At 41.3% G+C, this 18,955-nt stretch overlaps 1 protein-coding gene across 1 annotated transcript in view; it reads left to right on the forward strand.

Moving 5' to 3' along the window:
• Positions 1-18,955, forward strand: part of TECTA (tectorin alpha) — a gene marked incomplete at its 5' end in the record, with an annotated part of 83,640 nt that overhangs the window by 45,035 nt on the left and 19,650 nt on the right. Inside the window, 5 exons of the mRNA XM_033918676.1 lie at positions 1,797-2,358; positions 5,645-5,844; positions 6,951-7,334; positions 11,293-11,579; positions 18,205-18,485. Of these exons, the coding sequence (XP_033774567.1) occupies positions 1,797-2,358; positions 5,645-5,844; positions 6,951-7,334; positions 11,293-11,579; positions 18,205-18,485 (1,714 nt within the window). The remainder of the gene's footprint in view (positions 1-1,796; positions 2,359-5,644; positions 5,845-6,950; positions 7,335-11,292; positions 11,580-18,204; positions 18,486-18,955) is intronic.

An 18,955-nucleotide genomic window follows, 5' to 3' on the forward strand; every position in this document is an offset into this window, starting at 1 on the left:
TAATCCGATTCTGTGGCCCAGCCATTTTGTAGTGTCGGTATGCATGGAGCACAAGTGTCGGATGAGGCCTGGTTCGCCCTGACGAAGCTTCAGCGAAACGCTTGCTGGCCACCGTCGGCTTTGGCTGAATCGCAGGGAGAGGGGGGACATGATCGAGACATTCAAGTACCTCACGCGCCGTATCGAGGTGGGGGAGGATATCTTCTTCTTCAAGGAACCCACGTCAACACGAGGGCATCCATGGAAAATCAGGGGAAGGACATTGCATGGCGACACCAGGAAATACTTCTTCACCGAGAGGGTGGTGGATCGATGGAATGGTCTTCCGATGCAGGTGATTGAGGCCAGCAGTGTGCCTGATTTTAAAGCTAAATGGGATCAAAAGGTGGGATCTCTTCGCAAAGGGAGGTAGGGAGGGTCATTGGTGTGGGCAGACTTGATGGGCCTTGGCCCTTATCTGCCGTCACTTTCTATGTTTCTATGTTTAATCGCAAATAGAGCACGATCTGATATCGGGTTGAGCTTTATATGCACAGCCGAACTTTAAAACATTCATAAAGATCCAGTGAGAGCGCTCCAAACACAAGATTAGTGGACTTTGAAGTCTGAAACACAGAATTAATATTAATGAACCCTTAAGTTTGGGAATGGAGGAGGTTTTTTTTATGCCGATGAGGTATCTCTTAAGTTAGTGCCTGCCTGCATGTAAAAGTGACCACAGTAATAATAATAATAATAATAACAGTTTATATACCGCAATACCGTTAAGTTCTATGTGGTTTACAATAGATTAAGCGAGGTACAAATTGATTGAATTTAAGAGGGGGGAAGAGGAGAGTGGACCGGAAATGCGTTGTTGAGGAGAAAGAGATTAATAGGACAGAGGAATCACTATGGAGGAGAAAGAAGATGAGTGGGTCAGTTGTCTAGATACTTTAGGAACAGTTGAGTTTTTAGACATTTTCTGAATTCCTCATAAGTAGTGGGCGAAAGCAGTTGATCTAGGTCTTTACCCCACAATGCTGCTTGATGTGAAAGAAGGTGTTCATGGTGTTTTTTTCAGTTTACAACCTCTAACTGGGGGGGGGAAATGAAGTAGGAATGAGAGCTTCTCTTGTGTCTGTTGGCAGAGAAGGTCAGAGTCTGAGGCTTTTTCCTCCTTCCCAGTAAATCGTTAAGTTTAACAATCAAAGATTAGACAAATTGCTGGCAGTCTTTCCAGACAGAGATTAGCATTGTTTTTATAAGGGATTTTGATTTGTAATCAAAACCATTTCCCCAGGTTCTTAGGTTGCTGCACTAAGCACTAGGCTACTCCTGTCTCCATTATATGCAAATTTATTTCATGCATATTTATTGTAGATATCGTGAAAACCTGACTGGCTTGGGGATACTCAGGACTGAGTTGAGAAACACTGAATTAGCCCATACTGTTAGGGCACAGGACAGGATTCCATCAAAATATGGCATGAATAGGCCAAAATATTTGTTAATACTCCTCTGAATGACAGGATTACATGTGCTTATTGCACGTGGACCAAGAAAGGAATAGTCACAGGGGTCTCAAAGTCCCGCAATCCAGTCGGGTTTTCAGGATTTCCCCAATGAATATGCATGAGATCTATGCTTTCAATGCATATTCATTGGGGAAATCCTGAAATCCCGACTGGATTGCGGCCCTCAAGGAGGGGCTTTGAGATCCCTTAGTGGCTCAATTCAGGATTCGAGTAGTTGTTTTTGAGGCAGTATATGAAAACGGCCTTCCATGTTTGATCATTTCCTTTATTTTCTTACAGGTTAATAATGAGCGCTTGTATCTTCCCCTGAAGCTTGCGCATGGAAAAGTTAACATCTTTGCCTTTGGCTTCCATATTGTTGTAGAAACTGAATTTGGATTAAAGGTGGTGTATGACTGGAAGACATTTTTGTCTGTAACTGTCCCTCGGCACATGCAGAATGGCACATACGGACTGTGTGGACGCTACAATGGCAACCAGGATGACGACTTGCAAATGTCTAATGGCCTCGTCGCACTAAATGCCAACGAGTTTGGCCAGAGCTGGGTGAAGAGGGACACCTTTTGTCAAGTAGGCTGCGGAGATCGATGTCCGTCCTGTGGTAAAATAGATGGATTCTGGAAAGCCCAGCAACTCTGCGGCTTCATCCCAAACCGAAACAGCGTTTTTGCCAAGTGTCACAGTAAAGTGAATCCCAGTGTCTTCTTCAAGAACTGCCTGTTTGACTCTTGCATCGATGGCGGAGCCACGCAAACAGCATGCAGTTGGTTACAAAACTACGCCAGCACCTGTCAGACGCAGGGGATAGCAGTGACTGGCTGGCGAAACTATACCTCCTGCTGTAAGTAGTAACAAAATCCTCCTAATTATTTCCACTCACTGGTGTAGTAAGGGGGGGGCACCCCTTCCCTTCCCTCGTACCTCTTTAATTTTTCCTGCACGAGCAGCATTGTGAACTTGCTGCTCATGTCGGTGTCTGATGTCACTTCCTGGCCGCCTAGTAAGTGACGTCAGAGGGATAGCTGACACGAGCAGCAAGTCTGTTCTGTTGCTCTTGCCCGGAAAATGAAAAAGGTACAGGAGAAGGGAAGGGGGCGCAGATGCAGCAGGGGAGGTCAGGAAGGAGCGGGGGGGGGGGGCAAGAGAAGAGGGCGTGGGTGGGGCACCACCGCCCCTTGCTATACCACTGTTTCAACTCCTTCTGAATCATTGCAAATCTCTTAGCAAAGCCTTTCTGAATAACCCCACTGCATCATATTTCTTAGGAAAATGTTGAATGGAACTCAGTTTCTCTGTCTCGTCCCCGTGAGTTTTGTCGCTGACCCTGCCCCATTTTCTGTAAGCTCTGCCTTAACCGCACAAACCTCAAACACTTATGATTTTAAAGTGTTTGAGGCTTGTGCAGATGAGGGCAGAGCTTAGGCATTGGTGGAATGAGGCATTATGACATCACAATCTGAGCTCTAGAATATTGCTACTTATGATTTTAAAGTGTTTGAGGCTTGTGCAGATGAGGATGGAGCTTAGGCATTGGTGGAATGAGGCATTATGACATCACAATCTGAGCTCTAGAATGTTGCTACTTATGATTTTAAAGTGTTTGAGGCTTGTGCAGATGAGGATGGAGCTTAGGCATTGGTGGAATGAGGCATTATGACATCACAATCTGAGCTCTAGAATGTTGCTACTTATGATTTTAAAGGGTTTGAGGCTTGTGCAGATGAGGATGGAGCTTAGGCATTGGTGGAATGAGGCATTATGACATCACAATCTGAGCTCTAGAATGTTGCTACTTATGATTTTAAAGGGTTTGAGGCTTGTGCAGATGAGGACAGAGCTTGCAGGAATGGGGCAGGGACAAGAAAAGAACTCGCGGGGATGGGATGGGAAAATGAGTTCTTGCGGGGATGGGGAAAAATTTGTCCCTGTGTCATTCTCTACTGAAAAGCATACTAATCCAGTTTCACACTTTGGGAGCCACCCAGGCTACTTTGTCTATTAATAACCTTCCTTGTTAGTATCTAAGGCTTTATTGAATGTAAAACTGTTTTATCGTTATTGTTTAACCTTATAAGCTGCTTTCATTTCATGAAAGGTGATGAATGCATTTTAATAATAATCATTCAAGTATACCAAATCAAGTGCTGTCCACTTTGTCTAATTCAGAGAGTTGCAAACATTTTCGGCCACGGCACACTAAACTCGGGGCTGCATCTACAAGGCCTCTGAGCATGCATGGACATTGACCAATGATGTCATGCACATGTGCATGACATCATCACGTCGACTTCCACGCATGCTCAGAGGCCCTCCAGTTATGGCCTGGGGAGTCAATTCAGAGCAGTTTGCATGAGCTTCAGTAATGGTGTTACAATACATGAGCTTCAGTAAAGGTGTTACAATACATGAGTTAAATTTACAGTATGTATATCTTACCTATTTATACCATCTATGTACGTATACTATTATTATAGTTTCTGTATATCATATATTCATCTTTCTTTGTATTATTCGTGAGTTCACCCTTTCGTGTTCCAAGTGGGTAGTAGCCTGCTGTTTCCTCCATCTTGCTATTCCCTCTAATTGTTTCTTTATTTATTAAAGTGTTCTGTGAAGAATATCATCTTTATTCCTTTCATGAACTTTTTGGTGTCCTTTTCGAGTTTTAATTTCCTCAGAAGGGAGTTCCACCCCATTGGGGCCATCACTGAGAACATTCATGTCCTGACTCTTTTGTATTTGATGTCTCTGAAGGAGGATATTTCCAGGAGGTATTCTAGGCTCGAGCGCAGGGCACAAGTTGGTTTATGGTTGTCTACTTTGTTTTTATTATATTGTACAGTGTGATGTGTCTCACGCATAAATGGGAAGCACCGGTACTGATGTTAACTGTGTAATGTGTGTTTTATCAAATAACGTTTATAATATGTGATGAATACTGTGTGAAAATTGAATTTTCCAAAAGCACTCTGCACTGTGGGACAGAATGCATATGACACTGTATCTTGGCTCAACTATTATTTCTGGCTGCCACTTATCTAATCCTATTTCTCAAAGACTGAATGTCATTCAAGTTTCAAGTTTCAAGTTTATTAAAATTTGATGGTTCGCCTATTAAGACTAAGCGAATTACATAATAAAAGAATATTAGCATAGGACAATAAAACAAGTTATTTTACATTAAAAAAAAAATTTCAAAGGGCTACAATACAGACGTACTAAGATACATAAGGGAAAAAACATTAGGGAGTAAAAGTTACAAATTGTTGTTTCCTCGAGGGAAGAAAGGGGTATAGTAAGGGTAGGGCCAAACGATTAGGTTGGGGTAAGATGTGTGAGGAGATATTGATTGTTTAACTGTACGCGGGAAAGTTGTTCTAAAGGTTAAATGAAGCTTTGAAGAGAAATGTTTTTAGATTAGTCTTAAATAAGTTAAGATCTTTGATGTTTCTGATATATAGGGGGAGGGTATTCCATATGAGAGGAGCCATAACTGAGAAGATGTCATGGCGTCTAGTTCCTATTATTTTCAATGAGGGGACCATTAATAGACCTTGAGTATTGGACCGAAGTGAACGTTTTGAAGTGTGAGGAATTAGGAGCCGATCTATAAACTGAGGCTCATTAGTATATAGTGTTTTAAATACTAGTAATGCTATTTTATATGTTGTACGTTGATTGATAGGTAGCCAATGAGATTCTATCAGATAGGGAGTTACAGGATCATATTTCTTCCCATGGTGGATTATTTTGATAGCGATATTTTGTATTATTTGTAATCGTCTTTGATCCTTTTGGGTAATGTTCATGAAAAGTGAATTACAGTAATCGAGTCTGGATATTATAAGGGAGTGTATTAAGATATTTAGGGATTTTGGCTCTAGATATTTCGCCATTGAGCGAATTAAACGTAAACGATAAAAACAACTTTTAACTGTATTGTTGATGTGCTCTTGGTAAGAGAATTTGTCCTAATATCTTAAGAGATGTGACGAGTTCATTGTTTTGGGATAGTTTCTTCTTCCTATTGTCATACCTTAATGGAGGACCACTTCTGTTCACTAACAGTCAGGTACTTTTGCCTCTAAGGATTTTAATCAAGAACAATTTCTTTGTGTATCTGCCAGATGTCACCTGTCCTCCCAGCAGTCACTACGAGAGTTGTGTCAGTGTTTGCCAACCTCGTTGTGCCGCCATCCGACTGAAAAGTGACTGCAACCATTATTGTGTGGAAGGCTGTCAGTGTGACCACGGGTTTGTCTTAAATGGAAAGAGTTGCATTCTCCCCCATAACTGTGGTTGTTATGCAGATGGAAAATATTATGAGGTAAGCTCATTTGCCTCCCTTTGATATCACAACCTCTTTTTTTAAAAATATCTTTATTGAAGATTGTCAAGCGATACAAAATGCAAAAAAGCATAATTGCGAACAGAGAGCAGACCAACCAATATAAATTAATATCATGAACTAGAATCCATTGAGCTGTAATGAAAGAATTGATAAAGCGTAAAAGATAAACGTGATGAGCAGCAATCTTATGCATTACAGATCTTAGACAAATAACTTTCCAAAGCCTCCCATTTGTGGGGAGCGCAGTGATTTGATGCAAATTTACAAAAGGAGAGGTTTTCATATTCCTTATGTAATAAAACCCAATTGCACCATGCATGACCTGACATATGGGAATTATCTTTCCAAAAAGGCTACAAAAGAAACCCACCAGGACATGGAGGGAAAAGGGAATCAAATCGAAAAATCGATTCATAGGCAAAATCAAAATGAATCGAAAAAAATTTTCCCTGAATCGGGCGGCACTAGTATGTAGTGCCTTGATCCCTCCAGGTGCTCAATCAGAGCGCCTTTTCTGTAACCTTAGGGTCCCCAGACCGTCCGGGGGTCCGGGTGGCTTTTCAAAACCCGAAACTTTGTCCGGGTTTTGAAAAGCTGTGCAGGGCAGGGAGGAAGTCTGCATATGTGCGGACGCTCCGTGCATGCGCGGACTTCCTCCCTGCCCGACAAGAGCAGGCAGCGGGGAGCGGGGATGGGTGTAACTATGCGGGTCTGGGGGCGGAGCTAGGAGTCCAGATTTTCTGAAAGGAAAATCTGGCAACCCTATGTAACCTGGAGGTGCCAAGTATCAGATCTAAATGACAGTGTCCGTCTTTGTAGACATGGACATCCCTTTCCTTTTTGTAATCAGAGCTGGATGTCCATATTTTCACCCCTCCTTAGTCTCACCCAAAACAGGCCCAGACCACATCCCCTTGCCATACTGCAGCATTAGGCATCCATATCCTGGCTTTATGTAATCGGAATGTAAACATCCATGCAATATGCAGTTTCCAGACATCCAAAACAAGACTAGAGCTTCTAAACTAACCACATAAATATTTTAGTAAAATGTATTTTAATTCTGCTATCTTGACCTTTAGCCCAAGCAGTTGTTCTGGAACAGTGACTGCACCCGACGCTGTCGTTGTTTTGGAAGGAACCTCATTCAGTGTGATCCACGCCACTGCAAATCAGATGAAGAGTGTGCGCTAAGGAATGGGGTGCGGGGCTGCTTCAGCAAGAAGAGCTCTTATTGCATTGCCGCGGGAGGAGGAGTTTTCCGCACCTTCGACGGAGCTTTCCTGAGGTTTCCGGCCAACTGTGCTTTCGTTCTGTCTACCATCTGTCAGAAACTGCCAGACATCTCTTTCCAGTTGATTATCAATTTTGATAAATGGTCATTCCCAAATCTTACTGTGATTTCTCCAGTTTACTTTTATATTAACGAGGAGCAGATTCTCATCAATGATCGCAACACTGTCAAGGTAATTTTTTAACAGACAGCTGTTTTTAAGCAAAATGAAAGCTGTCAGGAAATTATATAAATATTTGGAATGTGAGTTAGAATTTATTGAAAAGTTAAACATGCGAAAACTCTGGGCTTACCTATTTCTATTTTTTATATTTATATACCGCTTATATATCCTAAGGCAGCAGTCTCACGCATACATACATAATTGACGTTTTCTTTCATGGCATCAAGTCATCGAAAAAGGTTACAATCAATAAATCAGGAACAGTGCAAAAACTTCAACATTAAAGGCACAAAGAGAATCACAGACATCAACAAACATAGGGCTCCTTTTATCAAACAGCGGTAGAGCTTTTTATTGCAGGTTGGTGAGGTAAATACTCCGACACTCATTCAGTTCCTATGAACATCGGAGCATTTACCTCACCAACCTGCGGTAGAAATGCTCTACTACTGCTTGATAAAAAGAGCCCATTTCAAGTAAAAAAAAAAGTTGATGTTTTATTCCTATCAAGGCAGAAACAAACCAGTCCCAACTAAGACTAAATATTACTACTAAGGCCCAAAACTGATTAGTAAAAGGCCCCAAAGAAATTAGCCAGTTGGAAAAAAGCATGCTATGTTTGTTTTTTATTTAGTCTGGGTATTTTTAACCACTTGTTTCCCTCAAGGAGGCTGGAGGCGATTTATAGGTACTAGGAGGAGTGCTTTTTTATATGAGCCCTTTTTTGTAGAATAAGTTACCTCTTTTTTTGAAGGCTGAAAGATCACATAAACTCCTTAAGTGGTTGTTAAAAGCTCACTATTTTAAGAATGCTTCTGGCTCTTCCCTTCCTGATGAAGATATTGCTGTTTAATGGGACGGTATTTAGGGAATGGGCATCGACATGGCAGATGAGGTTCAACGTGGATAAGTGTAAAGTGATGCATGTCAGTAATAAAAATCTCATGCACGAATACAGGATGTCCGGGGCGGTACTTGGAGAGACCTTCCCAGGAAAGAGACTTGGGAGTTATGATCGACAAGTCGATGAAGCCGTCTGCGCAATGTGCGGCGGTGGCGAAAAGGGCAAACAGAATGCTAGGAATGATAAAGAAGGGGATCACGAACAGATCAGAGAAGGTTATCATGCCGCTGTACCGGAAAAGATAGATTGTAAGGTTTGTAGGGGTTATGTTGAAGCGGCCTTACAATCCGCCAGGTCCCGGGTTCAATACCCTCACAGAAGATTAGGAAGTAAAATTACTGACAAAGACCACTAAGAGAGCTTGCATAAAGAAAATATTGTACAGAAATAAGCTTAATTTTACAGAAAAGCAAGATTCATAAAGATTACAATTAAGCATTATAGTTAAAGAGAGAGAAAAAGGCCGTTTCCCTGCCCTACAGAGTTCAGAGGAAACAGAGACAGGGGAGGGGTGATTTCCAGACAGAGAAGTATGATGTTCCAGGGAGTGAAGAAAGGGGGTGATGTTGAGAGGGCGCTTTTTATAGATTGGAGTCTTATTCTAAAAAATAGAATCTATTGAAGTTAAGTACCCCTATCTTTTGTAGTTTCATTGAAAAGGAAGGTGAGTGAGGTGTGCGAGACTGGAGTAGAACAGACTGGAGTCAAATGTAATTTCTAGTATGCCTCTGACACTGATTTCTGACTACCTTAACTATCTGTGCACGTGGACTGTATATCTTAAGCTGTCCATCTTAAGCATCAAACATTAACACATCTTAGCACATCTTAACACCTCTTAGCACCTCTTTACTGCCAGGTACTCTAAGCACTGATTTGATTTAGGCTGGCTAAGGCTGTTTTCAATGACATCCCCTAAGGTCAGACATGAATGATATGATCTCCCATAGGCCTTTGCTGACATTGGTAAGGCCAGCAAGTTAAGGCAGAGCTGAAAAACGACACTGGTGGAATACAAAGTGTACAGCAGCATTCTGAGCCTTTATGAGGTATCCCTGTCACTGTAACTGCCATGAGCAAGGTACTGATAGCATACACCAGGGGTGTCCAACCTGTGGCTCAAGGGCCGCATGTGGGCCTGTGAAGTATTTTGTGCGGCCCCAGTCGAGGGCGATGCAGTGTTTTCCTCTGCTGCCCCAGGTGTTTACCATCTTGCCGGCTCCCTCCTGTGTCTTGCTGCAGCATTTGAAAGTTTGTGCGGCCCTAGAAACATTTTTTTCGGCCAATGCGGCCCAGTGAAGCCAAAAGGTTGGACACCCCTGGCATACACATTCTAAGGCAGCATGCATTGATTGATGGCTTTCTAGAAATTTGGAACCAACTATTTTCACAATGTTGGTTTTTTTTCCTGTCCTCTGTTGCCTTAGGTACAGAAATTAGACTGTGAGCCCTCCAGGGGTAGGGAAATACATACTGTACCTGAATGTAACTCACCTTGAGCTACTCCTAATGAGAAAGGTGTGAACAAAGTCCAAATAAATAAATAATTATTAAGAGAACTGTTAGGTAATTGGAGGAAGACTTCTGAGTTTTTTACAACCTAGGATCCTCAAAAGGTTAATCTACTGAGAGAAATCATTTAATAATTTAATTAATTCAATGAAATGAAAGAAAGAATCTCAGAATTGCCACTCCAAGGATCATAATAATATCATCCATATAAGGAAATGTGGCGTGGGTATCTTTCATTGATCCAAAACCTTCAATTATCAATGTGACTTAATTTGCCACTTTTATTATAAGTTCATACCTACACTACTCAATGTTTTTATGGTTTTAAATTTATTTTTAACTTAAATTATTTTTAAAAATGTTGTGCAAATAACAGCATAAATATATTTTTTCTTTTTTTCTTTCTTTTTTCTATTTTCAAGCTGTGCAAATAGCATTAATTACTGTGCAAAATAGCCATGCAAAAAGGCAATGTAAACCTATAAACACATAACATCAGTTGAAATCTTAACTAGGCACTTATCTTTCAACTAGATTTAAGTTGTGAAGCGGAGTTGATTGTACTGCCACGCCACATTTCCTTATATGGATGATATTATTATGATCCTTGGCGTGGCAATTCTGAGATTCTTTCCTTCATTTCATTGAATTAATTAAATTATTAAATTATTTCTCTCAGTAGATTAACCTTTTGAGAATCGTAGTATTTGTGGTTAATTTTTTCTTTTTACAACCTAACCAACTACGTGACTGTCTAACATACTAAACTAAACTAAACCTTAAGTTTATATACCGCATCCTCTCCACGGAAGTGGAGCTCGGCACGGTTTACAAGAACTTAATCTCACTTATTGTTTTACCACTTATTTTGTTTTATTTTATCATTCAAATTTCATTTAAATTTCCCCAGAATTCTATTGCTTCAACGGTTCTCCCTCTGCATCTATCTCCCCTCTTTTTAACCTTTCAAATTCCTTTAGATCATTGTAATCTTATTAGTATGTTTATTTTCTTATTTTTCTCTTCTATCTCTATTTTCTTTCTTTATTGCTCTTCAAATTGTCATTTTTCCTGGTACTTTAGTTAGATTGTGAGCCTTCGGAACAGTAAGGGAATTTCTAAGTACCTATCTTACTTATAATTTTAATGCACCAATATATTCATTGTAACCGTTTTGGGCTCTTTTGGGAGGACGGGCTAAAAAAATCGAATAAATAAATAAAATATAAGAAGAGAAAGGAAAAGGTTTACATGAGCTTATATATAGAATGGAAGAGTAAGGAGGAAAATAGAATTACATGTTAGAGAAGAGCCAAGGTTTCAGTTGCTTGCGGAATAGTTGGAGAGAGCCCAGGTTCTGCAATGGGATAGTAAGGTCGTTCCAGAGACCTGTGATTTTGAAGAGAAGAGATTTTCCCAGTCATACATACTGTATGCGTAAGGACTTTTCAAATATAAGAATGGAAAGAGGGTAATATTAAGGGATGAGAGGCCTAGCTTTATCTACTGCCTTGACGCGCGACTGATATTTTTCTTCTTTTTTTAATACAGGTTAATGGGACGCAAGTAACTATTCCATTTATAACTGGATTGGCAACAAAAATCTATAGCATGGAAGGATTTTTGGTAATAGATACAAGCCCAGATATTCAAATTTACTATAACGGTTTCAATGTCATCAAGATCAGCATCAGTGAACGACTCCAGAACAAAGTCTGCGGCTTGTGTGGAAACTTCAACGGTGATCTAACAGACGATTATGTGACATTAAGGGGGAAGCCGGTTGTAAGCAGTGTAGTTTTGGCACAGAGCTGGAAAACAAATGGTATGCAAAAAAGGTAAATGGATGCCTGCATTCCGAGACGATGTTATATCATGATTCTATTACTTCATTAGAGAAGATTTAATATGACTCATAACATAAGCAGAAACTCAGCTATAGGTACTAAACCCCAGTTACATGCACGAGATTAGCAGATGGATGAGTATGCATGCTTTAGTATTCAATGCGAGGAAAACTGGGATCATGTTTGTTGGGAATGTGATGGAGCATATGTGGCCAGAATCTTCCTGTATAGAGGGAATGCTGGTGCCTGTGAAAAAAGGAAATGACTTTGTTGGATGTGGTGTCGGATGCAGAACTGGCTCTGGTTGCACAAGTTATGATGATTGTACAATCCGTGTATTTTTCTTCACGTACGTTATTTCGATTGAAACCTGTGCTGTCATTGTCAAATTTTAGGATGTGCTGCAGAGTAGAGAATGACACGGTTTAGGTTCATCCATTCAAAACAGGGATCTCAAAGTCCCTCCTTGAGGGCCGCAATCCAGTCGGGTTTTCAGGATTTCCCCAATGAATATGCATTGAAAGCAGTGCACGCACATAGATCTCATGCATATTCATTGGGGAAATCCTGAAAACCTGACTGGATTGCGGCCCTCAAGGAGGGACTTTGAGACCCCTGATTCAAAACAACACTAGTATTTTATGAAAGACATTACAAATTCAAGTCTCTTATCAAATATGCAAAACACTGCTGCAGAAAGGTTACAAGCACAACAGGGAAAATCATTTAAAAAATCAGCATGTTCCATGTCCCCATGGATAACTGCGGGAAACAATCCCATGCCATTCTTTAGTTTCTATCTCAACCTCAGTCCTTCTATACCAGCATTCTTCAGTGCAAAGCTTGAGGGTCAGTGGCTGAGCCCATTCATACTCTGATTCTTATTTGAGCCAAGTATAGGATAATGAAGTCATTGTGATATCACTGATCAGACTGACTTTTAGGCATTGGTGGAATGAGGCATTATGACATCGCAATCTCAGCTCTGGAATGTTGCTACTTGTTGGGTTTCTGCCAGGTACTTGGGATTTGGGTTGGCTACTGCTGGAAACAGGATTCTGGGCTTGATGGACCTTCAGTCTGTCCCAGTATAGCAACGCTTATTGTCTTATGTTCTAACCATCCCATGTATGTGAATACTCCAACCCATCCATGCCCCGTGTTCTGTTGTACGCTAAAAAACTTATGCATGGATCTTTAGAATAGCACCTAGCAAGATGAATGTGGAAATTCACATTGTTGGCAATTAGCATCAATAATTTTGATTGCTAGCATTCAATTATTGATGCTAATTGTTTCATGAATCAATTAACTTGCATACACAAATTGGGGAACCCTGCATCATGTAGCTATAGTTTGGGTTCCTCTTTCCCACATGCACTTGCTCACATTAAATGTCATCTGCCATTTTGACACCCAGTCTCACAAGATACTCATACAATTTTTTTACAATCCTCTTGCAATTTAACAACTTTGAACAATTTTGTGTCATCAGAAAACTTAATTATCTCACAAGTTATCCCAATCTCCAGATCATTGATAAATATATTTTAAAAAAATAGTTGTCCCAGCACAGTCACCTTGGGAACCCCACTGTTTACCCTTCTTCATGATCTCCTTCCTTTTCCTGCTGGAATTTCCTACACACCCAAGCATCCTTCTAGCTTTCACCCTCACCTTTTCCACCTTAAGATCATCCCAAATGATCATCCCCAAGTCCTTCTTCTCTTTGGTGCACAAAAGTTATTTGCCCCCTAAATTGTACAGCATTGCCATTCTAAACAGAGAATACAAACCTACTTTGAAGAACCATCCAAATCACACATAGGACATGCCGCATATAAATATTTGCATGCTGCTACACAGACCTGTAATACTTATACATATGTGATAATTTACACATATAAATTCACCTTTGTACATATGTGCACCTTAAGGTCTTCAATTCCCATGAACATGGTGATTAAGGAAGTTAATGTCTATTAGTGTCTTTACCCTTAGGTATTATTGAGATTATACTGATGATGATATCTGTCTCTATGGTGATAGCTTCAAGCATCAATGCTAATAACTAGTGTCTGGTCTGTCACTTTAATAGAATCACCCTGATAATGAATACTGACATAGCTAGTATCTTTTTCCAGTGTACTGACAACCTGCTAAGACTCTGGCCTGAAGGTATAAATAGATTTTTATTGATCTCAGTAACTTTCTTTCTAGTCCTATTGTACCACTTAGAGCATCACCAGTAATAATTATCTCTCTACATATAGTGACACTCTATCAATCCATTACTGCTCTGGTTTTGACATTTTAATAAGACTCCATTGATATCTATGTCCTTCTCCACAGTGACGCGGCATCACTGGGAACATTCTGCCTTATCAGTGGTTGTTTCCATAAAGATACGGTATCCACAAGGATTTTTGTAACTATTGCGGATGACATTTTAAGCACATTTCCGGGTAACTTCAAAACCACAGGCGGCGCCATTAACAGAGATTTAGAAAGACGAAAACATAAAAACAATGAAGGCAGATAAAGACCGTATGCCCTATCCAGTCTGCGCATCTATGCAGTGGCCTAGCAAGGGTGAGAGGCGCCCAGGGCAAGGTTGCCCCTCCCCCGTCCTCCCTGCCTTGCACGTGCGCCCCTTCCCTTGTACCTCTTTAACTTTCCTGGTGCGAGCAGCATAACCCACTTGCTGCCCGTATGGGCGTCGGCTCTCCCTCTGATGTCACTTCCTAGGCGCGGGACCCGGAAGTGACATCAGAGGGAGAGTTGATGCTGGCACGAGCAGCAGGTTGGAGTTGCTGCTTGCGCCGGGAAGAGCTAGCGCTACGGTGGGAGGGGGGGGGGGGTGTAGGTACGCGCGTGGCAGTAGGAGGAGTGGGAAGGAGCAGGGGATGGAGAGGAGGAAGGGTGCTGGTGCCCCCACCAAGGCAGTGCCCCCCCCTCTACGCCACTGCCATCTATGCTATCTACTATCCCTTCCTCTCCTTTAGAAATCTTATGAACTTGCCCCAAGATTTCTTGAATTCAGATACAGTTTTCATCTCCATCACTTCCAGTGAGAGGCCATTCCATGAATTCACCATCCTTTCTGTGAAGAGACATAATATAAAACTCACTTGTATACCGCAAATACCATTATGTTCTATGCGGTTCACAAAGATTAATAATACAAATGAATAAACATCCAATTTCTAACTTCCAAAAGATTCCCTAAAAAGGTACGTCTTTAAGGCACATCAAAATTGCTGATATGAAATCGGGAATGTGAATATATGAGTTACATCCCTAGTCCATGAGGCTGCCTGAAAAGATAGTAATCGTTCCTGAAATTTCATGTATTTACATCCCTTTACAGAGGGGAATGAAAACAATGAATGAGATTTTTTAGAGTGTTTAGAGTTTGTAATAATAAAATATTCCATGAGATATTCAAGAATTGAGCCTGTTAGTGCCTTCTTAAAGCAAATGCAGCCGAGCTTAAATTTAACCCACGCCTCAACTGGAAGCCAGTGCAGTCGGCGATAAAAATCAGTGATATGATCATACTTCCTCAAGTTGAAAATCAATCTGACTGCTGCATTCTGAATTATGCGCAGTCTGTAAAGGTTTTTCTGACTACAGTGGTACCTCGGAATCCGAACGCCCCAGAACTCGAACGCTTTGGAATCTGAACTTTTTTTTGTAGTAAATTTTGCTCCAGAATCCGAACTCTGCTTTGGAATCCGAACACCCTGCACATTGGATGTGGGTGTTTTGCCCCAGAATCTGAATGCTGCTTTGGAATATTTGTTAATATTTTACCTTAAAATCTAGTGTATTTCCTGTTAAAATCTGAGTTTGTGGGACCCAGGAACGGATTAATCCAGTTTCTATTATTTTCAATGTGAAAAATTGTCTTGGAACTCAAACGCTTTGGAACTCGAACAGGGTTCTGGAACGGATTAAGTTCGTATTCCAAGGTATCACTGTACCAGCAAGATGAACAATGTTACAATAGTCCAATTGGCTAAGGACAAGTGATTGAACCAGCAATCGAAAGGAATTAATATCAAAATATGCTCTAATAGTTCTCAGTTTTCATAAAGTATAGAAACCCTTTCGAACCGAGTCAACCTGATTTTTCACTGTAAGGGTACGATCTAGGGGTGTCCAACCTTTTGGCTTCCCTGGGCCGCATTTCCCCCAAAAAATGTTTCTGGGGCCGCACAAACTCACAAACACTGCAGCAAGACAGAGGAGGGAGACTGCAAGACGGTAAACACCCGGGAGCAGCAGAGGAAAACATTGCATCGCCCTCGACCAGGGCCGCACAAAATACTTCACGGGGCCGCATTAATTATTAATTACACCAAGTATCTTTATGGTTGGCTGGATGCTATAAATTGTGTCATTTACAACAATAGATGTAACAACTTCATTTAGATTTGGTGATGCAAAGACAAACTTAGACATAAAACATAAACATAAAAATGCACTTATATACAGCAATATTGTTAACAATACGAATGAATAAACAACCAGTATCTAACTTCCAAAAGATTCTTTATAAAGATGCGTCTTTAAAGCATGTCAAAATTGTTGGTACAAATTTGAAAGTGAATATGTGAGTCAGATCCCTAATCCATAAGGCTGCCTGGAAGGACAATAGTCGTTCCTGGAATTTCTTATATCTGCATCCCTTTGCAGAAGAAAACGAGAAGAGTGAGTGAGATTTTCTAGAATGTTTAGAATTTGTAATGATGAAAGATTCCATAAGATACTCTGGAATTAGACCTGTTAAAGCCGAACTTAAATTTAATCCGTGCTTCAACCGGAAGCCAGTGCAGGTTACTTCTGAGTCTATCCTCTTTCCCTTTCATCCTCTTTCCAGAACTTCCTTTCAGTTCAGAGAGACTAGCCTCCTGTGCATTTAGGACAGCAAAAAGACAGGTCTAATAATTTTGCAAATATTTTCAGAATAATCATTCTAGCAGTTTTTATCCAGTACAAGCACGCATACAACACAAATTGTACTGCATCCTATTCAAAGCCCTAAATGGAAATGGACCAAGCTGTCTGAACAACCGCCTAATCAGGAAAAACACATCCAGACCAAGGAGAACTCAAGTGCACGTTACCCACTCCCCAATCAAAGGCATGCAAAGCAAAAAAATATATGACGGTCTACTAGCCTTCACAGCAGCAAGAACAGACCACCACCTCTCAAATCTGCTGTCCACGACGCCCAACTACAAAACATTCAGGAACTCCCCAACCCCTACTTCCTCCAGATCCTCCCAAATTTTTAAACTATCCTTCCCTTCCATAAAAGGTATTTCCCATGTAGGCAAACTTGGGTCATCCCTCCCCTTTAGAATCACTGAGATCTGGAATAACCTCACCTCCCCTCTCCGAACCTCAAGCTCCCTCCAACTCTTCCGCAAACACCTAAAAACCTGGCTATTCTCAAAACTGTAACACTTCCCCCCTCTTAGGCCTCTCACCTTCCCCCTTTACACCTAACTCTTTAATCTCTCCACTGTAGTTCCTCTCTCATCTTTCTTCCTGTAAACCGTGCCGAGCTCCGCATTCGTGGAGATGGTGCGGTATATAAACCCAAGGTTTAGTTTAGTTTAGTTTAGAAAGAACTGAAAACCATACTATTCAAGAAATTTGTCAAATGATCTAACCAAACCATATCGACCATTCCCAGATCCCGACGCATACTATAGCTATCACCCTTGTAATCTCCCTGGGAATGCCCAGGCTAATTTCTTGTTGTATACTGCCTAGAACTGAAAGGTATTGGCGGGATAGAAGACATCAGTGTAATGTAATGTTTTTAACTAGATTTGTACTTATATATTTATTTATCACAAAAGGTCTGTGGAGCTCTGTACATTTCTAGTTCCCACATTACATAATGTTGTGGCCTACTAGTGGTAGTACTGACATTCATGGAGCCCTCAATGTATTAAGGTTGCCCATCCCTGCGTTACAGAGCCCACAGATGTGCACCCCATGTTAGGTACACTCACTTTTGCCGGGTTTATACAGTAACTGCCAGTGGCGTAGTAAGGGGAAGAGAGGGGGAAGTCTGTCCCAGGCGCCATTTTGCTAAGGGAATGGCACTCCTCCTCCTCTCCTTTTCTTGCCCTGTCCACACGCCCCTTGCCTTCCCTCTTACCTTTTTTACTTCACTGGCATGAGGTTGCTGCCCGCATCGGCATCAGCGCTCTCTCTGACATCACGTCTGGGACCTGTGCCTAGGAAGTGACATCAAAGGGCGAGCTGGCACTGACGTGGGTATGTTGCTCACATCGGAGGTTAAAAAGGTATGGGGTCAGGGAAGGGGGTGCATGCACGGCAGGGGGAGGGGTGCCGCTCACCCTTAATACGCCACTGGTAACTGCAAATTTTTATTGGATTTTAATAAAAGCCAATTATCATGATATAGACTGAAAAATACATAATCCATCCTGCACAAGTTCTATATTTTTGAATTGCAAATACAAATTGTGCCTTTGAATACGATATATTATCCTGAAGACATGTTGTTCAATAATTTATTAAAAGAAGCTCAGTTTGAAGGCCTTTATAATTCTCACTCATTCTTTTCCAGCTGTAATGAGTTGCAGTATTCTCAATACGCCTCCACGTGTGACAACGTCCAGATTCAGAAGCTGCAGAGTGATGGCCACTGTCTAAAGCTCACCGACATGAAAGGATTTTTCCAGCCCTGCTATGGACTTCTAGATCCGCTCCCTTTTTACGAGTCGTGCTTTCTGGATGGCTGCTACAACCTGAAAAAGTTCCAGCTCTGTGGCTCTTTGGCTGCTTACGGGGAGGCCTGCCGGTCCTTTGGAATCCTCAGCACGGAATGGATAGAGAAGGAGAATTGCTGTAAGAAAGCCCAGTTGCCCTTGAAAACAGAAAAATTAATAGGGCCTGATATTCAAATGGATTTAAACAGCCAGGAGAGAATATTTAGCAACAATTAATTGGACAATACCGCTGAATATTGCCTCAAAACGGCCAACTCCTAACCAACAAGGTTAAGGGAGCAGAGTTTGGGTATAGCAGCCACTTAGCCGGTTAGGGGCAATAGTCAGTCTTCTAACCAGCTAGGAACCCCCATAAAGTTAGAACAGAAAACAGACTGTCCTTACTTTATGCAGTGAAAGCAACTGGGCACTGGTCTGAATATCAGCCAGCATGCGTGTTGAACAGGCTTTTCACTGAGAACGGATTTAAGATGTTGGTGCCTGAAAGTTCGGAAACACACGTATTCAAGGCTGAGGCCTGCACCCACAGGAAACACCTTAAAGCAGTACTTCCCGAACTTGTCCTCAGGTTTTCAGGATATCCACAAT

Source organism: Geotrypetes seraphini, chromosome 13, assembly GCF_902459505.1.
Source record: "Geotrypetes seraphini chromosome 13, aGeoSer1.1, whole genome shotgun sequence".
In the NCBI taxonomy this organism is placed as follows: Eukaryota; Metazoa; Chordata; class Amphibia; order Gymnophiona; family Dermophiidae; genus Geotrypetes; species Geotrypetes seraphini.